Source organism: Dama dama, chromosome 23, assembly GCF_033118175.1.
Source record: "Dama dama isolate Ldn47 chromosome 23, ASM3311817v1, whole genome shotgun sequence".
In the NCBI taxonomy this organism is placed as follows: Eukaryota; Metazoa; Chordata; class Mammalia; order Artiodactyla; family Cervidae; genus Dama; species Dama dama.
The window spans coordinates 3,611,681-3,628,806 of NC_083703.1; the positions used below are offsets into that span (position 1 = coordinate 3,611,681).

At 37.5% G+C, this 17,126-nt stretch overlaps 1 protein-coding gene across 2 annotated transcripts in view; it reads left to right on the forward strand.

Moving 5' to 3' along the window:
- PLCB1 (phospholipase C beta 1) overlaps positions 1 to 17,126 on the forward strand; it is an 827,705-nt gene that overhangs the window by 663,168 nt on the left and 147,411 nt on the right. For both annotated transcript variants that reach the window (XM_061125923.1, XM_061125924.1), the window contains exons 16-20: positions 1,165 to 1,261; positions 3,563 to 3,647; positions 5,459 to 5,583; positions 10,810 to 10,964; positions 15,405 to 15,569. In XM_061125923.1, coding sequence (XP_060981906.1) covers positions 1,165 to 1,261; positions 3,563 to 3,647; positions 5,459 to 5,583; positions 10,810 to 10,964; positions 15,405 to 15,569 — 627 coding nt within the window. The remainder of the gene's footprint in view (positions 1 to 1,164; positions 1,262 to 3,562; positions 3,648 to 5,458; positions 5,584 to 10,809; positions 10,965 to 15,404; positions 15,570 to 17,126) is intronic.

The following is a 17,126-nucleotide window of genomic DNA, read 5'->3' on the forward strand; positions in this document are numbered from 1 at the left end:
CCCAGACTGGCTCTAGAACCTGAGCCCCTGTACTGTTGTGTAGTCGCTAAGTCGCGCCCAACTCTTCGTGGCCCCATGGACTGTACTCCACCAGGTCCCTCTGTCCATGGAATTTCCCAGGCAAGAATACTGGAGTGGGTTGCCATTTCCTTCTCCAAGGGATCTTCCCAACCCAGGGATCAAGCGTGTCTTCTCCCACACTGCAGCCGATTCTTTACCACTGAACCACCAAGGAAGGTGCATTGTGCTGCTTGCTTAGTAGGTGCCCAGGAGCTGGGAAGGGAGCCGAGCAGAAAGGTTCTAAAGAAACGCAGTATTTGTTGGTCCACCCCAACCCACTTTCACTGGCGACCCTTTTCAATAACAGTTTTCCGTTCATCCAATGGTCACCTGCATACTCATTTGCGTATAGTCTGATGACTCTTTTAACTATTTTATTTTATTGATTTATTTGGCTGTGTCAGGTCTCAGTTGTGGCCTGCAGAATCTTAGTTGTGTGAGCGGGAATCTTTCCTGGCAGCGCACAGACTTTCTGGTTGCAATCCAGGAGCTCCAGAGTGAGCGGGCGTCAGTAGTTACGGGGCACGGGCAGTGACCCCCTGGCGTGTATTGTACAATGAATTCTTTTTTTTTTTTTTTTTAATTAGTTGGAGGCTAATTACTTTACAATATTGTAGTGGGTTTTGTCATACATTGACATGAATCAGCCATGGAGTTACATGTATTCCCCATCCCGATCCCCCCTCCCACCTCTTGATATATTAACTTCAGACATCACCTGCAGACTCCCTGCTTTGGCAGATGAGACACAGCTTAAGGCTTCTTCAACTTTACTGTGCGTTTGGGTCCCCTTAGTACATTACAGATCCTGGTTCAGGAGGGTTGGGAGGCTGCTCTCTTGCGAGCTTTCCGGTGGTACTGAGGCTGCTGGAACTGGGTGCTCAGGGAGCCGCCCGGAGACCTTCCTCCTCCCACCGCTCACCGTGTAATTCGAGGTGCTGCTTTTCCTTTCTCCTCTAATCCATTTTCTGTTGGCAATAATTGTTTTCAGAAAAGGAGTGGTCCTCTTCTGCCCTCATGGGTCATTTGATCGTTGCCCTGGGAAAACAACCCTCACTAACATGATGCTGACTCTGGGAACATTGTTTTTACTCCTGCTTCCAGGGGACCGCAGGGAGCGAGGCCATGGCCACAGAAGAGATGTCTAATCTGGTGAACTATATCCAGCCAGTCAAGTTCGAGTCATTTGAAATTTCAAAAAGTAAGTTTTCCCTGGAGAAAAACCCCTAGTGTAGTATATAATCAGTATATTATACCCACAAGAAACTAGACCAAAAAAATATTACCCTTATTAGAACTATTCTATGAAGTATTTAATATATGTGTGTCTTTACTATCTGATTTTTATATATCTAAATAAACGTACATGGTAAGTAGCTTCATCGTGTCCAGCTCTTTGAGACTCTATGGACTATAGCCCACCAGGCTCTTTTGTCCATGGGGTTCTCCAGGCAAGAATACTGGAGTGGGTTGCCATGCCCTTCTCCAGGGGATCTTTCTGACACAGGGATCCAACCAGAGTCTAAGTCTCCTGCTTTGGCAGGCAGGTTCTTTACCACTAGGGCCACCTGGGAAGCCCCAGATATATGTAAATATGTATTTATATGTATTGTATGCATCTATATAACCATATGAGGACATATTCCATGATATTTCCCAAAAATTCTTAATAGACCTACAGGCTATACATGATTATCTAAAAGATACTAGACCAGTGTACAGTTAATTGAGGATTTTACATTGTTTATCATTCGTGACCACACAGTGCAATTATATAAATGACAGTGTTGAAATAAACTATTTAGCCATCCTTTAAAAGGAAGCAGAGACTTGATTGATCCTGATAAATAGAAATGGAACCAAATCAATTGACCCACATTTCATTTGTTCAGCCCATGTTTTATATACTTAGGGGAATATATAATTAACTTCACATCACTTGTTGTTTTACTTCATCCGACAACCCATCCATACTGGATGCGAGAGAAAGGAGCCCTTGTATCAAAGTGCTTAGTCGTGCCTGACTCTTTTTGCGACCCCATGGACTATAGTCCACCGGGCTCCTCTGTTCACTGGGTTCTCCAGGCAAGAATAGTGAAGTGGCTAGCCATTCCCTTCTCCAGGGATCGAACTGGGGTCTCTTGCATTGCAGGCAGATTCTTTACTGTCTGACTCACCAGGGAAGCCTGACTTTCAATAAGGTTTAGACATAAAAATTTCAACACTTTGTTTGATGTTGTAATTACTAGTCTTCTTATCACAAGCTGTGAAACATCCTATAAAGTAGTTATTTTTATATTACTATAACTGTCTTTGGCTGTTAAATGTTTGTTTAATTCATGATTCAAAAGCTCCCAGACAAGTAGCCAAACTGGGAAGGAGCTGGTACATTTAGGCCCTTAGGAACCTGATAACAACAGCACCAGCCAAAGATGTGCAAACAAGTACTTTCTCCTTGTATTTTACACCATTTTCTCACTTTTTTCAAAAGAACACTGCACATAGTTTACAAAGAACCTATTAAAGTGACTTAATTTTAATTAACAGCTGTGCTTAAAACAGTCATATGAAAGTAGAATTTTGATGGACCAAAATAAGAGAAACAAGGGTTTCCTTTAGAGTTGATTAAATTGGAGAAGGTGAAGAGGTGGATAAAGGAGGAATGTGGGAATAACTAGGAAGAAAAATGAGGCTTTAATTGTGGAAAATGGGCATCAAAGAGGGAACAATGGCTGACGGTAACTCAGTTTAAATCACTGAGCTCCGAGTGACATGTCTTTATATGTAGCAGTGTGATTTCTAGTTGGAAAGAGGTCAGAGAAGCTGTTTGGCTCTTTGCCTTTCTAAACTAAGATAACTTCTTTTGGTTTCTCTCACTCTAATTGGAAGCTTGGCTTTCACTTTCGAGATGTTGCTCCGTGTCCAAGAATATTGAGACCTTCTAGGACATTCACCTCTGTGGCCCCCGACGTGTAATCTGAAAATGAGGCCATCCAACTGGAAAATGTTCAAGGATCCTTCTGCTTTAAAATAACAAAATTCTAAGGTCACATTAGTTCTTCCAACCAAAGGGTACCTGCAAGTTTGAGGTGATGACAGTGTGGGTATAGTCGAGTAGAGGTAGTCAGCATCTGGAGGAATGTACATGTGGACATGGTCTGTATTATTAGTTCTCAGTGATGGCTTCAAGAAACCAATCTGAATGGATTTAGAACAAAAGGTCCTCTTTTGACAGGTTAACTTACCTGGCCACACTCTCCACGTCTAAAATTCATCTTCCAACACTGAGGCCACCATGTCCCTGACTTGCACGACACCTAACCAGGTAGCAATTATTAGAAGACACAACTAAGATTGAAAATTAAAATTAAAACAAAATTAAATATAAAAGTTATTTGAGGGTCTTTGCCCTCAGTTTCACGGGACATTTGTCTACTTCTTATGTGCTATTATTTATAACACTGAATTTTATTTCTCACTTTTTTTGCTTTTGTTAACACAGAAAGAAATAGAAGCTTCGAGATGTCTTCCTTTGTGGAAACCAAAGGTCTTGAGCAACTTACAAAGTCTCCGGTGGAATTTGTAGAGTATCCTTGATTTGACGGATGTGTGCTGAATTGACATTAATGAAGTCTTGTGCTATTGGTTTAATTTTTGTCTTTAATAAGGAAAGTGTGCATGAAATGGCTAAAGTCTGTCACTTGGGAGTGATAAATAGTTTCATGTTTCTTATGCAATGGTGAGAGGGATAGTCTGGCCCGTGGAAGAGAACTGGCCTTGGAGTGAAGGAAGATTTCAAGGTTACTTTCACACTATCAAGCTCTTAATCCCTTGGCAATTCCAAGTTTTCTCACCTGTAAAACAGAAATGATGATACCAGCTTTGTGGCTTGCTGTTTGGGTTAGGGATCACATATGTAAAATGTATGTGTGCACTTTATACATACATAAAATATGATGTGCATAAAGTGTGTATTATCTATATAATAGAGACACCTTTCTGGTGTCTCATATGCTTACATGTAATAGACGTCCATTCGAAAAATAGTTGGGATAATGATGAGAATATAAATATATATTACTAATAATATATAATATATATAATAAATATATATTACTAATAATGGCTTTGTTGAGACTCCTGATGACAATTTTTTATTTTATTCCTGAATTAAAATAAAATGGCACAAACATTTGAATTTTTTTCGTAAAATTAATATTAAATGTCCTAGTTATATAAAAGAAAAAAATCATCTTTAAAGTTCATTAACAATAGGAAAGGAAACAGGTGTTAACTCCATAAACAAAGTGATGATTGACATAATCATTAGTAATCAATAAGTACTAACTACATGGTAGACCTTTGTTAGGTCTTAATGTAATCCTCACAACAGCCCTATGATGTAGGAATCATATCTTTTATAGATGAAGAAACTGAGGCACAGAAAAGGGAAATAACTTGTCCTGGATCATGCAGCTAACAAGTTTCAGGTTAAATTTCAAACCCTCTTTGGCCTAAGTCCCCTGTCAAACCCAGAACCTGCGCTGACCTCGGCCAAACTTGGTAATGTGTGTGTGTGTGTGTGTGTGTGTGTGTGTGTGTGTGCTCAGTCGCTCAGTTATCTCTGACTCTTTGCAATCCCATGGACTGTAGCCTGTCAGGCTCCTCTGTCCATGGGATGTTCCAGGCAAGAATACTGGAGCAGGTTGCATCTCCTACTGCAGGGGATCTCCCTAACCCAGGGATCTAACCTGTGTTTCTTGCATTTCTGCATTGGCAAGAGGGTTCTTTAAAGCTTGGTAATAGCAATAATTAATTGTGTTTTAAAGACATAGCATCATTCAATAACTAAAAGGTTCTCAGGATGGAAAACTGATGATGGTAGGATTCAAAATATGAGTCAAAGTCTTCTGTGCTATATTAACCTTGTTATTAATCATAAAGAGTATCATAGTTTTGGCAAAGAGCATTCCCTGAGAAGGTTAAGAAAATGAGCAGAGAGCATTTCAAAAATAGCTGTACAGTTCATGTTATCTGCTTCTGCCAAGCACAATATCATCCTGTCCCATGATTTGCTACATTCGGATTTCCTTTTATGTCCTTAATCACTAAGCCAGTCCTTAATAATCTCCAAAAAATTGTGTTGACTCAACCATTTTTGCTGCTTCACTAGTTTTTACCCACAAGGCTCTGCAAAGATGATGCTCCATTTGTATTATAAAAGCACATTTATTCTGTTTGTTCAGAAAACTTTTTACATATTTCACTCACTAGTCTAATGAGATCATCCATCTTTAATTCATTTCCCCCTCAGTGAAAGATGGGAAGCAGCTTCTCAGTTAATATTATTGGTTAATTCTTTTTGTAATTGTATTCACTACTTAACATGATGGTCCAGATATAACAAAATGCAGCTTAGCAGGATATATCCAAAGGGAACACGCGTGGATTCATCCAACTATATGCCTCAGCTCTTCTGGAATGCAGGCTGCCAAATGGTTGCCCTTAATTTCCAAACAGTGGGTAAGTCGCACAGTTAGTATTCATTTCCATCCTATAAAAGCCACATTTCCAAGTGCCTGAAAATCATCCCAAGGAGGAGAAAGACTGCCAGGCTGGATTGAAAAAACAAACAAAACACATTTTCATAAAGAAAATACCATCACCAAAAAAGGCAAATTTTGAATATTGAGGAATTATCTCTGATAGTCTGTAGATGTCTTTATTTTGATTTGTTTTACTTATTTTCAAACAAATTTTTACACTTTTAAAAGTAATACACATTTATTCTAAAAAATATAAATTCAAAATAAGTATAAAAAAATAGTAAAACTTCCAGGAATGTTACCACTGAGAGATTTTCTCAACATTGTTAACTTCTGGCTTTGTGATCTATAAGGTTTTTGGCTATGCATATACATGCTTTTTCACTTAATACCTTGTTAAAATATATATCTTCATATGTATTTAAATATTATATGGAAACATGAATTTTAATAGCTATATATTAAGTACATCTCAGAATTAAATAAAGCACATTTCCTATCACTAAACTTTAGGACATTTTTTTTCTGCTATAAATAATGCCCTGAGAACAGGCTGAAATATAAATTGTCAAGTTTATCTCCTAATGTTCTTTTGGAAAAGTTCCTAAAATAGAATTAAAAGAAGTGAAAGTTTTAAGAACCTTTGTACAATGCCAAATTGTACATCAAAAATGTGGCATGAGATTTCTTCTCAATCAGCAATGTATGATATGTTTTTCCCTCACATTTGTGATCTTGTTAAGTATTATTATTAAATAATAGTAATAATTCAGACAACTATCTCCTTGTTCTTTTTCACTTCTTTGAGTGTTGAAGTTGAACCTTGTAAGTTTGTGTTTTTATTTTTGTCGTTGTTAAGTCACTAAGTCTGTGCAACTCTTTGCAACCCCATGGACTGCAGTACCACAGGCTGTCCTCCATTCTCCTCACTGTCCACTGTCCTCTGTTATCTCCTGGAGTTTGCTCAAATTCATGTTTGTCCTATACTATCTCCTGGAGTTTGCTCAAATTCAAATTCATCATAGTCAGTGATGCCATCCAACCATCTCCTCCTCTGCTCCCCTTCTCCTCCTGCCTTCAGTCTTTCCCAGCATCAGGGTCTTTTCCATTGAGTTAGCTTCTCTATCAGGTAGCCAAAGTACTGGAGCTTCAGCTTCAGTATCAGTCCTTCCAATTAATATTCAGGACTGATTTCCTTTAGGATGGACTGGTTTGGTGTCCTTGCAGTCCAAAAGACTCTCAATTCTTTGGTGCTCAGCCTTCTTTATGGTCCATTTCTCACATCCATACATGACTACTGAAAACCATAACTTTGTATGGGACCTTTGTTGGCAAAGTCATGTCTCTGCTTTTTAATATGCTATCTAGGTTTGTTATAGTTTTCCTTCCAAGGAGCAAGCATCTTTTAATTTCATGGCTGCAGTCACCATCTGTAGTGATTTTGGAGCCCAAGAAAAGCAAATATGTCACTGCTTCCACTTTTTCCCCTTCTATTTGCCATGAAATGAGGGGACTGGATGTCATGATCTTAGTTTTTGAATGTTGAGCTTCAAGCCAGCCTTTTCGGTCTTCTCTTTCACTTTCATCAAGAGGCTCTTTAGTTCTTCACTTTTTGCCAGTAGAGTGGTATCATCTGCATATCGGAGGTTGTTGATATAACTGCTGATATCCCAGCAGTTCTGACTCCAGCTTGTGATTCATCCAGCCTGAGATTTCACATGATGTACTCAGCGTATACTTTAATTAAGCAGGATGACAAGATACAGTTTTGTCATACTTCTTTCCCAAATTTGAACCAGTGAGTTTCTATGACTGGTTCTAACTGTTGCTTCTTGACCTACATACAGGTTTCTCAAGAGATAAGATGGTCTGGTATTGCTGTCTGTTTAAGAATTTCCCACAGTTTGTTGTGATCCACACAAGTCTCAGGCTTCAGCATAGTCCATGAAGCAGAAGTAGATGTTTTTCTGGAATTCCCTTGCTTTCTCTATGATCCAATGAATGTTGACAGTTTGATCTCTGGTTCCTCTGCCTTTTCTAAACTCAGCTGGTACATCTGGAAGTTCTCAGTTCACATACTGCTGAAGCCTAGCCTGAAGGATTTTGACCGTAAACTGACTAGCATGTGAAATGAGCACAATAGTCCGGTAGTTTAAGCATTCTTTGGCATTGCCTTTCTTTGGGATTGGAATGAAACCTGACCTTTTCCAGTCCTCTGGCCACTGCTGAGTTTCCATATTTGCTGACAGATTGAGTACAGCACTTTAACTGCATCCTTTTTTAGAATTTGAAATAGCTTACCGGGGCTGCTTTTACCACCACTAGCTTTGTTCATAGTAATGCTTCCTAAGGCCCACTTGACCTCACACTCTAGGATATCTGGCTCAAGGTGAGTGATCACACTATCATGGTTTTCTGGGTCATTAAGACCTGTTTTGTACAGTTCTGTATATTCTTGGCACCTCTTCTTAATCTCTTCTGATTCTCTTAGGTCCTTACCATTTCTATCCTTTATTGTGCCCATCCTTGCCTGAAATATTCCCTTGATATTTCCAATTTTCTTAGAGAGATCTCTAGTCTTACTCATTCTATTGTTTTCCTCTGCTTCTTTGTGTACTTCATTTAAGAAGGCCTTCTTATCTCTCCTTGCTTGTCTGGAACTCTCAGTTGGGTTTATCTTTTCCTTTCTCCTTTGTCTTTTGCTTCACTTCTTTCCTCAGCTGTTTGTAAAGCCTGCTAGACAACCACTTTGCCTTCTTGCACTTCTTTTTCTTTGGGATGGTTTTAGTCACTGCCCCCTGTATAGTGTTGGGAACTCCTGTCCATAGTTCTTCAGGCACTCTGTCTATCAGATCTAATCCCTTGAATCTATTCATCCCCTCCACTGTATAACCATAAGGGATTTGATTTAGGTCATACCTGAATGGTCTCATGGTTTTCCCTACACTTTTAAATTTAAGTCTGAATTTTGCAATAAGGAACTGATGATCTGAGCCCCAGTCAGCTCCAGGTCTTGTTTTTGCTGACTGTATAGAGCTTCTCCATCTTTGGCTGCAAATAATATAATCAGTCTCGTTTCTGTGTTGACCATCTAGTGATGTCTATGTGTAGAGTCCTCTTGTGTTGTTGGAAGAGGGTGTTTGCTATGACCAGTGTATTCTCTTGGCAAAACTCTTTTAGCCTTTGCCCTTTTCCTTTTGTACTCCACAGCCAAACTTGCCTGTTACTCCAGGTATTTCTTGACTTCCTACTTCTGCATTGCAATCCCCTATGATGGAATGATATGATTTTTATTTTTGCATTTCTGCTTTTATTCAGGACTGCTGTCAATTTTTCTGTTTATTTATAACAGTACTTTTTATATAAAAGTCATGTTGTCTTATTTTGTGCAAGAGATGAGATCGGATTGATTAATGTTTTATTTTATGGACTCTTAGTTTACCCTTACAATTACAAGCTCCACATCTGAGAATCAATCTAGGCTTACTTCTATTTCTTTCATAATTTCTTTTTCACATGTAATTTAACCCTTTCATCCACACAGATTTAATTTTCATGTATAATCTTGGTAAGAGATCAGTCTTTTATATGAGAGGTTGCCTTTTTCATTGTTAATTTGGGTCCATTTTTTCAATTAATAAGTCTCCATTAATAAATTTTCACCTTCCTGGAGCCAATAACTTTGTTATTATTATGATGTTTCATAATATGGTTTAATATGTGGAAGAGGAAATTCTCCTTTTCTCTTACTGTTCAGTGTTTCTTTGCTTTGGACTGACTGTTCTAAAATAATATTAACTAGTAGTATTAAGATTGGGCACTTCATCTTGACACTAATGAGAATGTCACATCATGATGCCAATGGGTAGATTCTGGCTGTGACTTTGAGACAGTCTTTTACACACTAAAGGAATCTACACTTGGCCTAAATGACAACACTGGTTTTAGGAATTTATGTTGAATATTATTAAATGTCTCTTTGACATCTATTGGGATGATCATATGGTCATTTCTTCTTTGTGACAAATGTCATAAATTTTATTAGTATATCTCTAATATGTAAGTATCCTTTTGTTCCTGAGAAAAATTCTACTTGCTTATGTATTGTTTTTTTAGAAAATATGGCTTGACAATTAATTTTTAGGCTTTTGAAGTTAATTTTTTTCAAGCATAATTTTGGTAGTTTATCCAATTTTGGTATCATAGTCATAATAACTTATAAAATGATAGATAAAAATTCACTTATTTTTCCCTGATCTAAAAATGATTTGTTACATGAAACTTTGAAATAATTCTACTATCACTTCTTTACTGTCTATCTAAGTAGAGATGAGTTGTAACTCAGACAATCTGGAACAAATTGATAGCTTCTCAAATTCATTAAGACTTTAAAGCTTGTTTGTTTAGCTCTAGCAATTGCAAATAATGTAGACATTTATTTCCTACATTGATCAAGTCTTCGCAAACTTTGACCAGGAATCTTTGTCCATTAGAATCAAGTCAATGAGTGATTAGTTATTGGTAGTAAGTAATCAAACAAATAAAAAAAATTTTAAGAAAATCTTTTTCCTATAAATTAAAAAAAGAATTATAGTATCTACTGTTGATTATGTATGAAGAAGTCCATCCTCAAAAACATGGATTGGAGATTTAAACTTTCTGAAGAGCATCTTAGTAAGAATTATCAAAAGGCTTTTCCAACAAACATATTTTCTGACCTAGAAAATTCACTCCTAAGCATTAATGATGTCTTCAAAGATTTCACCACAACAGTGTGGTAAAATCAAAACATTATATATAAATGATAAAAGTTTGGAAGAGACATAAATATGTCCAGAGTGGGGCCTGGTATAGTCTGTGTATTCAGGTATATCTATTCAAAAGTGTTTTATACAGTTGTTAAAATTAAAGCAGATGAATATTTAATGAAATGGACATACTACATACATTTTATATATTCAAATATATGAATATACTTTAAATAGAAAAACAGAATCTACACCAACCTGTTGGCAGTGGTTTACCTCTTGATTTGGAGATGACAGCTCAATTTTTTTTTTTCTCTTGTCTGGGTTTCCTAAGTTTCTATAATGATTAAGTCTTTTTTCTTAAAGAGGGAGAAGAAATGTACTGTAATACAATCTTACCTTCTTGCTGCAAATGTAAATACAGTCCCAGTAAGGTTTGTATCTTTTATACACAGACCTGGCTATGCAGATAAACATGGGGATGTATGAATACAATGGCAAGAGTGGCTACAGACTGAAGCCGGAGTTCATGAGGAGACCTGACAAGCACTTTGATCCATTCACAGAAGGCATCGTGGATGGCATAGTGGCCAACACTTTATCTGTTAAGGTATGTTCACCCCATCACACAACTGTACCCAGCAAAAGTCTTCAACAGCACCTATTTTGTGTAAAGTAGTTTAGTCAGTGTTTACTTCCCAGTAAAGTCTTCACTTCCTTTGTATATTTTTTTAATTTAATTTAAAGACTGAATTCATATTAAAAGTTTTCAAAAGCTATATGCACAAGATGCCCCATTTTTTAATGGGCTAAAAATCAGATCCAAAAATCAGTGAAGCAAGTTGCTGAGATTCACCATGGCTAGTCCTTTCTTTTGGTGCAAAGATCCTACAGAGAAATGTACCACGAAATTTGTGTGTGTGTGTGGACACTCAGTCATGTCCACCTCTTTGCAAACCCATGGACTGTAGTCTGCTAGGCTCCTCTGTCTATGGGTTTCTCCAGGCAAGAATATGGAGAGGGGATTTCCTTCTCCAGGGGAGAAGGGATCAAATCCAGATCTCCTGCATTGCAGGTGGATTTTTTACTGTCTGAGCCACCAGGAAAGCCAAAACCACAAAAATTAGTGACTCATATTGGAGAAATCTGGTCTTCCCTCCCACCGTTAGTTTTAGAAAAATAGCCATACTGAACAAAATTAGAGAAAATAAAGGTATTCTCTCAATAAATTATTAAAGATTGAATAAAAGTTCTCCAGTTGCCAGAGCATGTCTTTTGAAAATCTCTCAGAGCATTCAGGAATTTATAACACATAGTGAGTAATGATATTAAGGGCTTCCCTGGTGGCTTAAATATAAAAATCATATCATTAAACATACATCTGACCCTCAAAAAATTAATTGCAAATGATTTCTGCAATCTTTGAAATTTATTTTACAGGAGATACAAGGTATTTTTTTTAGCTGTGAGAAAATATTTTTAATACTATAAATGGGAAATCATTTTTATAAAAAACTTTTTACATGAACCCTATAAGCCATTGTTTGTTGTAGCTAAGTTTCATTTACTTTTTAAAAGTTCCATTTCTTTTCTGTTTAACTGGATAATTGCAACACTAAGAAACCTTTTTAATAAAGCATAAATGCAATTTTCCAGTTGACCCTAAACAAAAGCATATAAAAAACTGTGTAAAAAAAGTACTCTATATAGTCCATGAGGTTGCAAAGAGATATGACTTAGTGACTGAACAATAACGACAACAATTTCACTAATTTATATCTATTCTAAGCTTGTTGAACCCACTTTTACTTTAAAATTTATGTCATTTGCACCAGAGATTAAAAATAGAGTTACACTGGAGTGTCTCTCAATGATATCATTTGAAATTATTTCACCCCATATATCTGCCAAGTGGAGTTGGCAGAATTAGAGCTTCAAGATTATATTTAGTTTAGGAAATTGTTTTCAGCAAAGGATGTTTAATGCCTGTCAAGTTTGATTAAGATAAACTCAAGCATCACTCACGGATAAAAAGCTATTTTAGAATTTTTGTCAATTGTAGTTGTAGTCAGGTCAAACTGATAGTAATATTTTATCAAAATAATCTTTTGTCCTTGTTTGCCGATTCATCTCATTTTATATGTTTGCTCTGTTGTTTATTCTTTCTTGAAAATTCTACTGTGACAGTGTAAGTGCTTATAACAATCACATAGAGAAACTGGGGAAAACAGTTGAGTCCCAGACAGGTGTACACTGCTGCCCGAGTCCAAAGTGGAGACACCGCTCTAGAGATGTCAGTGTCCTCTGAATGGACAGGCCATAATGCCTCAGAGACCCTGCAGCAGAATCCTGCCTTCACCGTGATGGCTGGAGCCAAAATGCAGCTCACATCAACCCAGGACTGCCTTTGTTTTGATCCCCTGACATAGACTTGATAATGCTGGAATGGACTTCTGAGCTCTGGTGGTGTTCCATGATCCTATTTTACTGATGAGAACATTGAGGCTCAGTGTTATTAGTTTAGTTAAGAAGTCTGTTTTAATCAAAATCTTAAGCATATTGTCACTACCCTGGGGGTCCAGTGGTTAAGATTCCACACTGCCAATGCAGGGGGCACGGGTTCAATCACTGGGTGGGGAACTAAGATCCACATACTGGGCAGATAAAGATAACAAAAGGAAAACAAAAAATTCAAAATAATATATTCATTAAAAAAAAAATCTTAGGCACACACCATCTTTGATGCATCTGAATTCCCAGCATGACTCACTTAACCTGGAAGTTTCAAACATGCTATAAAATGTCTGCTAAGTAGTTCTGTAGAACCTCAAAGGAAACAAAGAGATTGTTAATTGCAGGTCTCATGCACTCAGGCACAGAGAGCATGATTCAGGAGAAATGCGTTTTCCCGGGGTAAATGCAAACAGCCTCTTCCTCATAACTTTCTGACTTGTGTGGCATCTCTGGCCACATCAGCGTGCAGCTGCCTTTGGCCTCCCCCGTCTCCATGGCCACCCCCAGGCTGCCATTGTGTCCGTTTCTGGCCCAGCCATCATCTTGGGGATTCTGTCTCCTTTCACTGACTGGAGCTCAGAAAGTGAAGCTTTGTCAATCAGATAACACAAATCACTGAGTCCGTTCCACCAACACTTGCTTTCCACGTTTCCCTCTCTGTTGTTAAAGCAGAAGGGCATCATATCTGTCTCCACTAACTTTTATAACATCCGAGAACCCCGCAGATTCTGAAAATTATGAACGTGTCATTTAATTCCACAATTATTAGCTTTATAGCTTTATAGCTATATCATTAGCTTTATAGCTAGGCAAAGGATACCACAATCATGCGGATGGTTAACCAGTGTGGTTAGGAGTGATGATAAACTGAGTTTAATAGTTTAAAGTTGGTATTTGTTTTTAGTATTTTTACATTATTGTGGCTTTTTATTAAAGTGTAACAACTTTGAGAATTGGAGTAGCATGGTATTATGACTACTCTTTCAAGTTGAATTTTATGAACAAGAAGTTTTCTTTAATGCTAGACTTTCTATTATGCTATGAGTTAAATTTGTACTCTGAAGCAACCTTTTAATTTCATCTACAATCATGCTTCAACATCAGTCCTTCCAATGAATATTCAGGACTGATTTCCTTTAGGATGGACTGGTTGGATCTCCTTGCAGTCCAAGGGACTCGCAAGAGTCTTCTCCAACACCACAGCTCAAAAGCATCAATTCTTCGGTGCTCAGCTTTCTTTATAGTCCAACTCTCACATCCATACATGACTACTGGAAAAACCATCGCTTTGAATAGACGGACCTTTGTTGGCAAAGTAATGTCTCTGCTTTTCAATATGCTGTCTAGGTTGATCATAACTTTTCTTCCAAGGAGTAAGCGTCTTTTAATTTCATTTAATTTTCACTTTAATTTTCATTTTGGAGCCCCCCAAAATAAAGTCTGCCACTGTTTCCACTGTTTCCCCATCTATTTGCCATGAAGTGATGAGAGCAGATGCCCTGATCTTTGTTTTCTGAATGTTGAGTTTTAAGCCAACTTTTTCACTCTCCTCTTTCACTTTCATCAAGAGGCTTTTTAGTTCCTCTTCACTTTCTGCCATAAGGGTGTTGTCATCTGCATATCTGAGGTTATTGGTATGTCTCCCAGCAGTCTTGATTCCAGGTTGTGCTTCATCCAGCCCAGTGTTTCTCATGATGTATTCTGCATATAAGTTAAACAAGCAGGGTGACAATATACAGCCTTGACATACTCCTTTTCCTGTTTGGAACCAGTCTGTTGTTCCATGTCCAGTTCTAACTGTTGCTTCCTGACCTGCATACAGATTTCTCAAGAGGCAGGTCAGGTGGTCTGGACTCATGTTGAATGACTGAGGTTGAAGCTGAAATGCCAATACTTTGGCCACCTGATGTGAAGAGCTGAGTCATTTGAAAAGACCCTGATGCTGGGAAAGATTGAAGGTGGGAAGAGAAGGGGATGACAGAGGATGAGATGGTTGGATGGCATCACCGACTCAATGGATGTGAATTTGAGTAAACTCTGGGAGTTGGTGATAGATAGGGAGGCCTCTCATGCTGCAGTCCGTGGGGTCACAAAGAGTCAGACACGACTGAGTGACTGAACTGAACTGAACTGAACAATCATGCTAAAATGAGAATTTTTTTCTCTTATAAAGTATTTAAGTATTAGAAAAATCTTTATATTCAGTTGGCTGTAAAAATCAATTTTTAACTTTTAATAGATAGTATCTCTGATATATAAAAGCCATAATCTCATCAAACTTTTCATGCTTGTTCATGTATTTCATCCTATACAACTTTGTCTTATTAATTAACTCCTAACCCTGGCATTTTCATTATTCTTCTACCAATTCTTTAACCAGAAAAGAAATAATATTTGTACTGTTGTTTCTGTTTTACTTTGATTATGGCTCAGCATTCCTCATTAGCATTTGTCTCTCCCTAAAGTTTTCTCTTGTATAATTTTTATTCATTTTTTAAGAGTTTGGTTTTTTTTTTTAATTTAAAAAACTTTCTAGATTATTTCAGGTCAGTTTCTGTCTGATAAGAAAGTCGGGACTTATGTGGAAGTGGATATGTTTGGTTTGCCCGTGGACACAAGGAGGAAGGCATTGAAGACCAAAACATCACAAGGAAATGCTGTAAATCCCATCTGGGAAGAAGAACCCATTGTATTCAAAAAGGTCGGTCTTGTGTCCTTCATGTCAGATGTTAATGCATCTTCTAGGTGTTTTATGACTTCCATGTTGGCTCAGAGGGTAAAGCATCTGCCTACAATGCGGGAGATGCGGGGTCAATCCCTGGGTTGGGAAGATCCCCTGGAGAGGGAAATGGCAACCCACTCCAGTATTCTTGCCTGGAGAACCCATGGATGGAGGAGGCTGGTGGGCTACAGTCCATGCGGTCGCAAAGAGTCAGACACAACAGAGTGACTTCACTTTCACTTTCAGGTGTTTTATACTGTAAAACAAATGAAAGGAGGAATTACTTATTATTTCATTTGGGAATTTACACATTAATAATACAATAGCATTTTCAAAACTATCTTGAAAACTACTCAAGATTTCTGTGAATTGCTTGTTCGGATTTTTCATAATTGTGAATCAATTAATTCTGCTGCTAAGTCGCTTCAGTCGTGTCCGACTCTTAGCGACCCCATGGACTGCAGCCCACCAGGCTCCTCCATCCATGGGATTTTCCAGGCAAGAGTACTGGAGTGGGGTGCCATTGCCTTCTCCTAATTAATTCTAGGATACCTCATTTGGAAGACCAGAATAACATGTAATTTTAACTCATAGTCTCTCATAATACAAGTGATAAATGGTATGTCTTCACTATAATTCGAATGAAGTAGAGTGGTAAATAGGGACTAATATGGTAGCCAAGAGAAAGGAAGTCCATGCTTCCTTTAAAAAGCATAGCAATTAAACTCCCTAGAATCTCCAACCACTGGCGTTGGTCTTTGTAACTTGTCTGGATTCTATCTGATAGAGTTAATACCTTTTACATTCCACTTGTCTTTCCCTCTGCTTTCACCAAAAAACAGATCTTTTTCACACATGGTTTACACAAAAAGGAAGACATTAAGTACTTTCTATTGAAAATAGAATGCACTCTTAACATACCCCTTGCTTTTATCTGGCCAAAATATCTACAAAGGCAGTCCTCTGCAAATAGCGTATCTTATCTGTGGTAAAGATCTCTGCACTCCAGCTTTTTTTCCCTTATGTTAATTGGATCTAGTAGTACTGTCTACTTCATAGCATTCTTATATGAGTATTTCCTAATATAATGAAAACATTTAGAAAATATGTAACCCATTGAAAGTAGTCAATAAATGTTAGTTTTCTTATGTTCCAAAGAAATACATATTTAAGGTATAATTGGCCTCATGGTCTTGACATGATGTAGTATAGCTGCATATGTACCCCAGATGTTTTACACTGAGAGAAAAAAAAGTAAGCAATTACTTATGGATAATTTGGAAATTTACAAATAAGCAATCTCATTTTGAAAGCTATCCTTGAAAGCTACTTTATAATTTTTGCTACAAAGTACAAAGGTAGTTTGCTTTGAAAATATAATAGTGAATGCTCAAACTGTGATTAAACCATTAACTCACAGTATTTAAACATAGAACTTTTGTCACCTCTGCCTTGAGAATGTTCATGTCAAAAGAAAAGGGTCTATTTGTTGAACAGATTCCTCATTTTGAAAAGGTGATAAAACACAGATGAAGC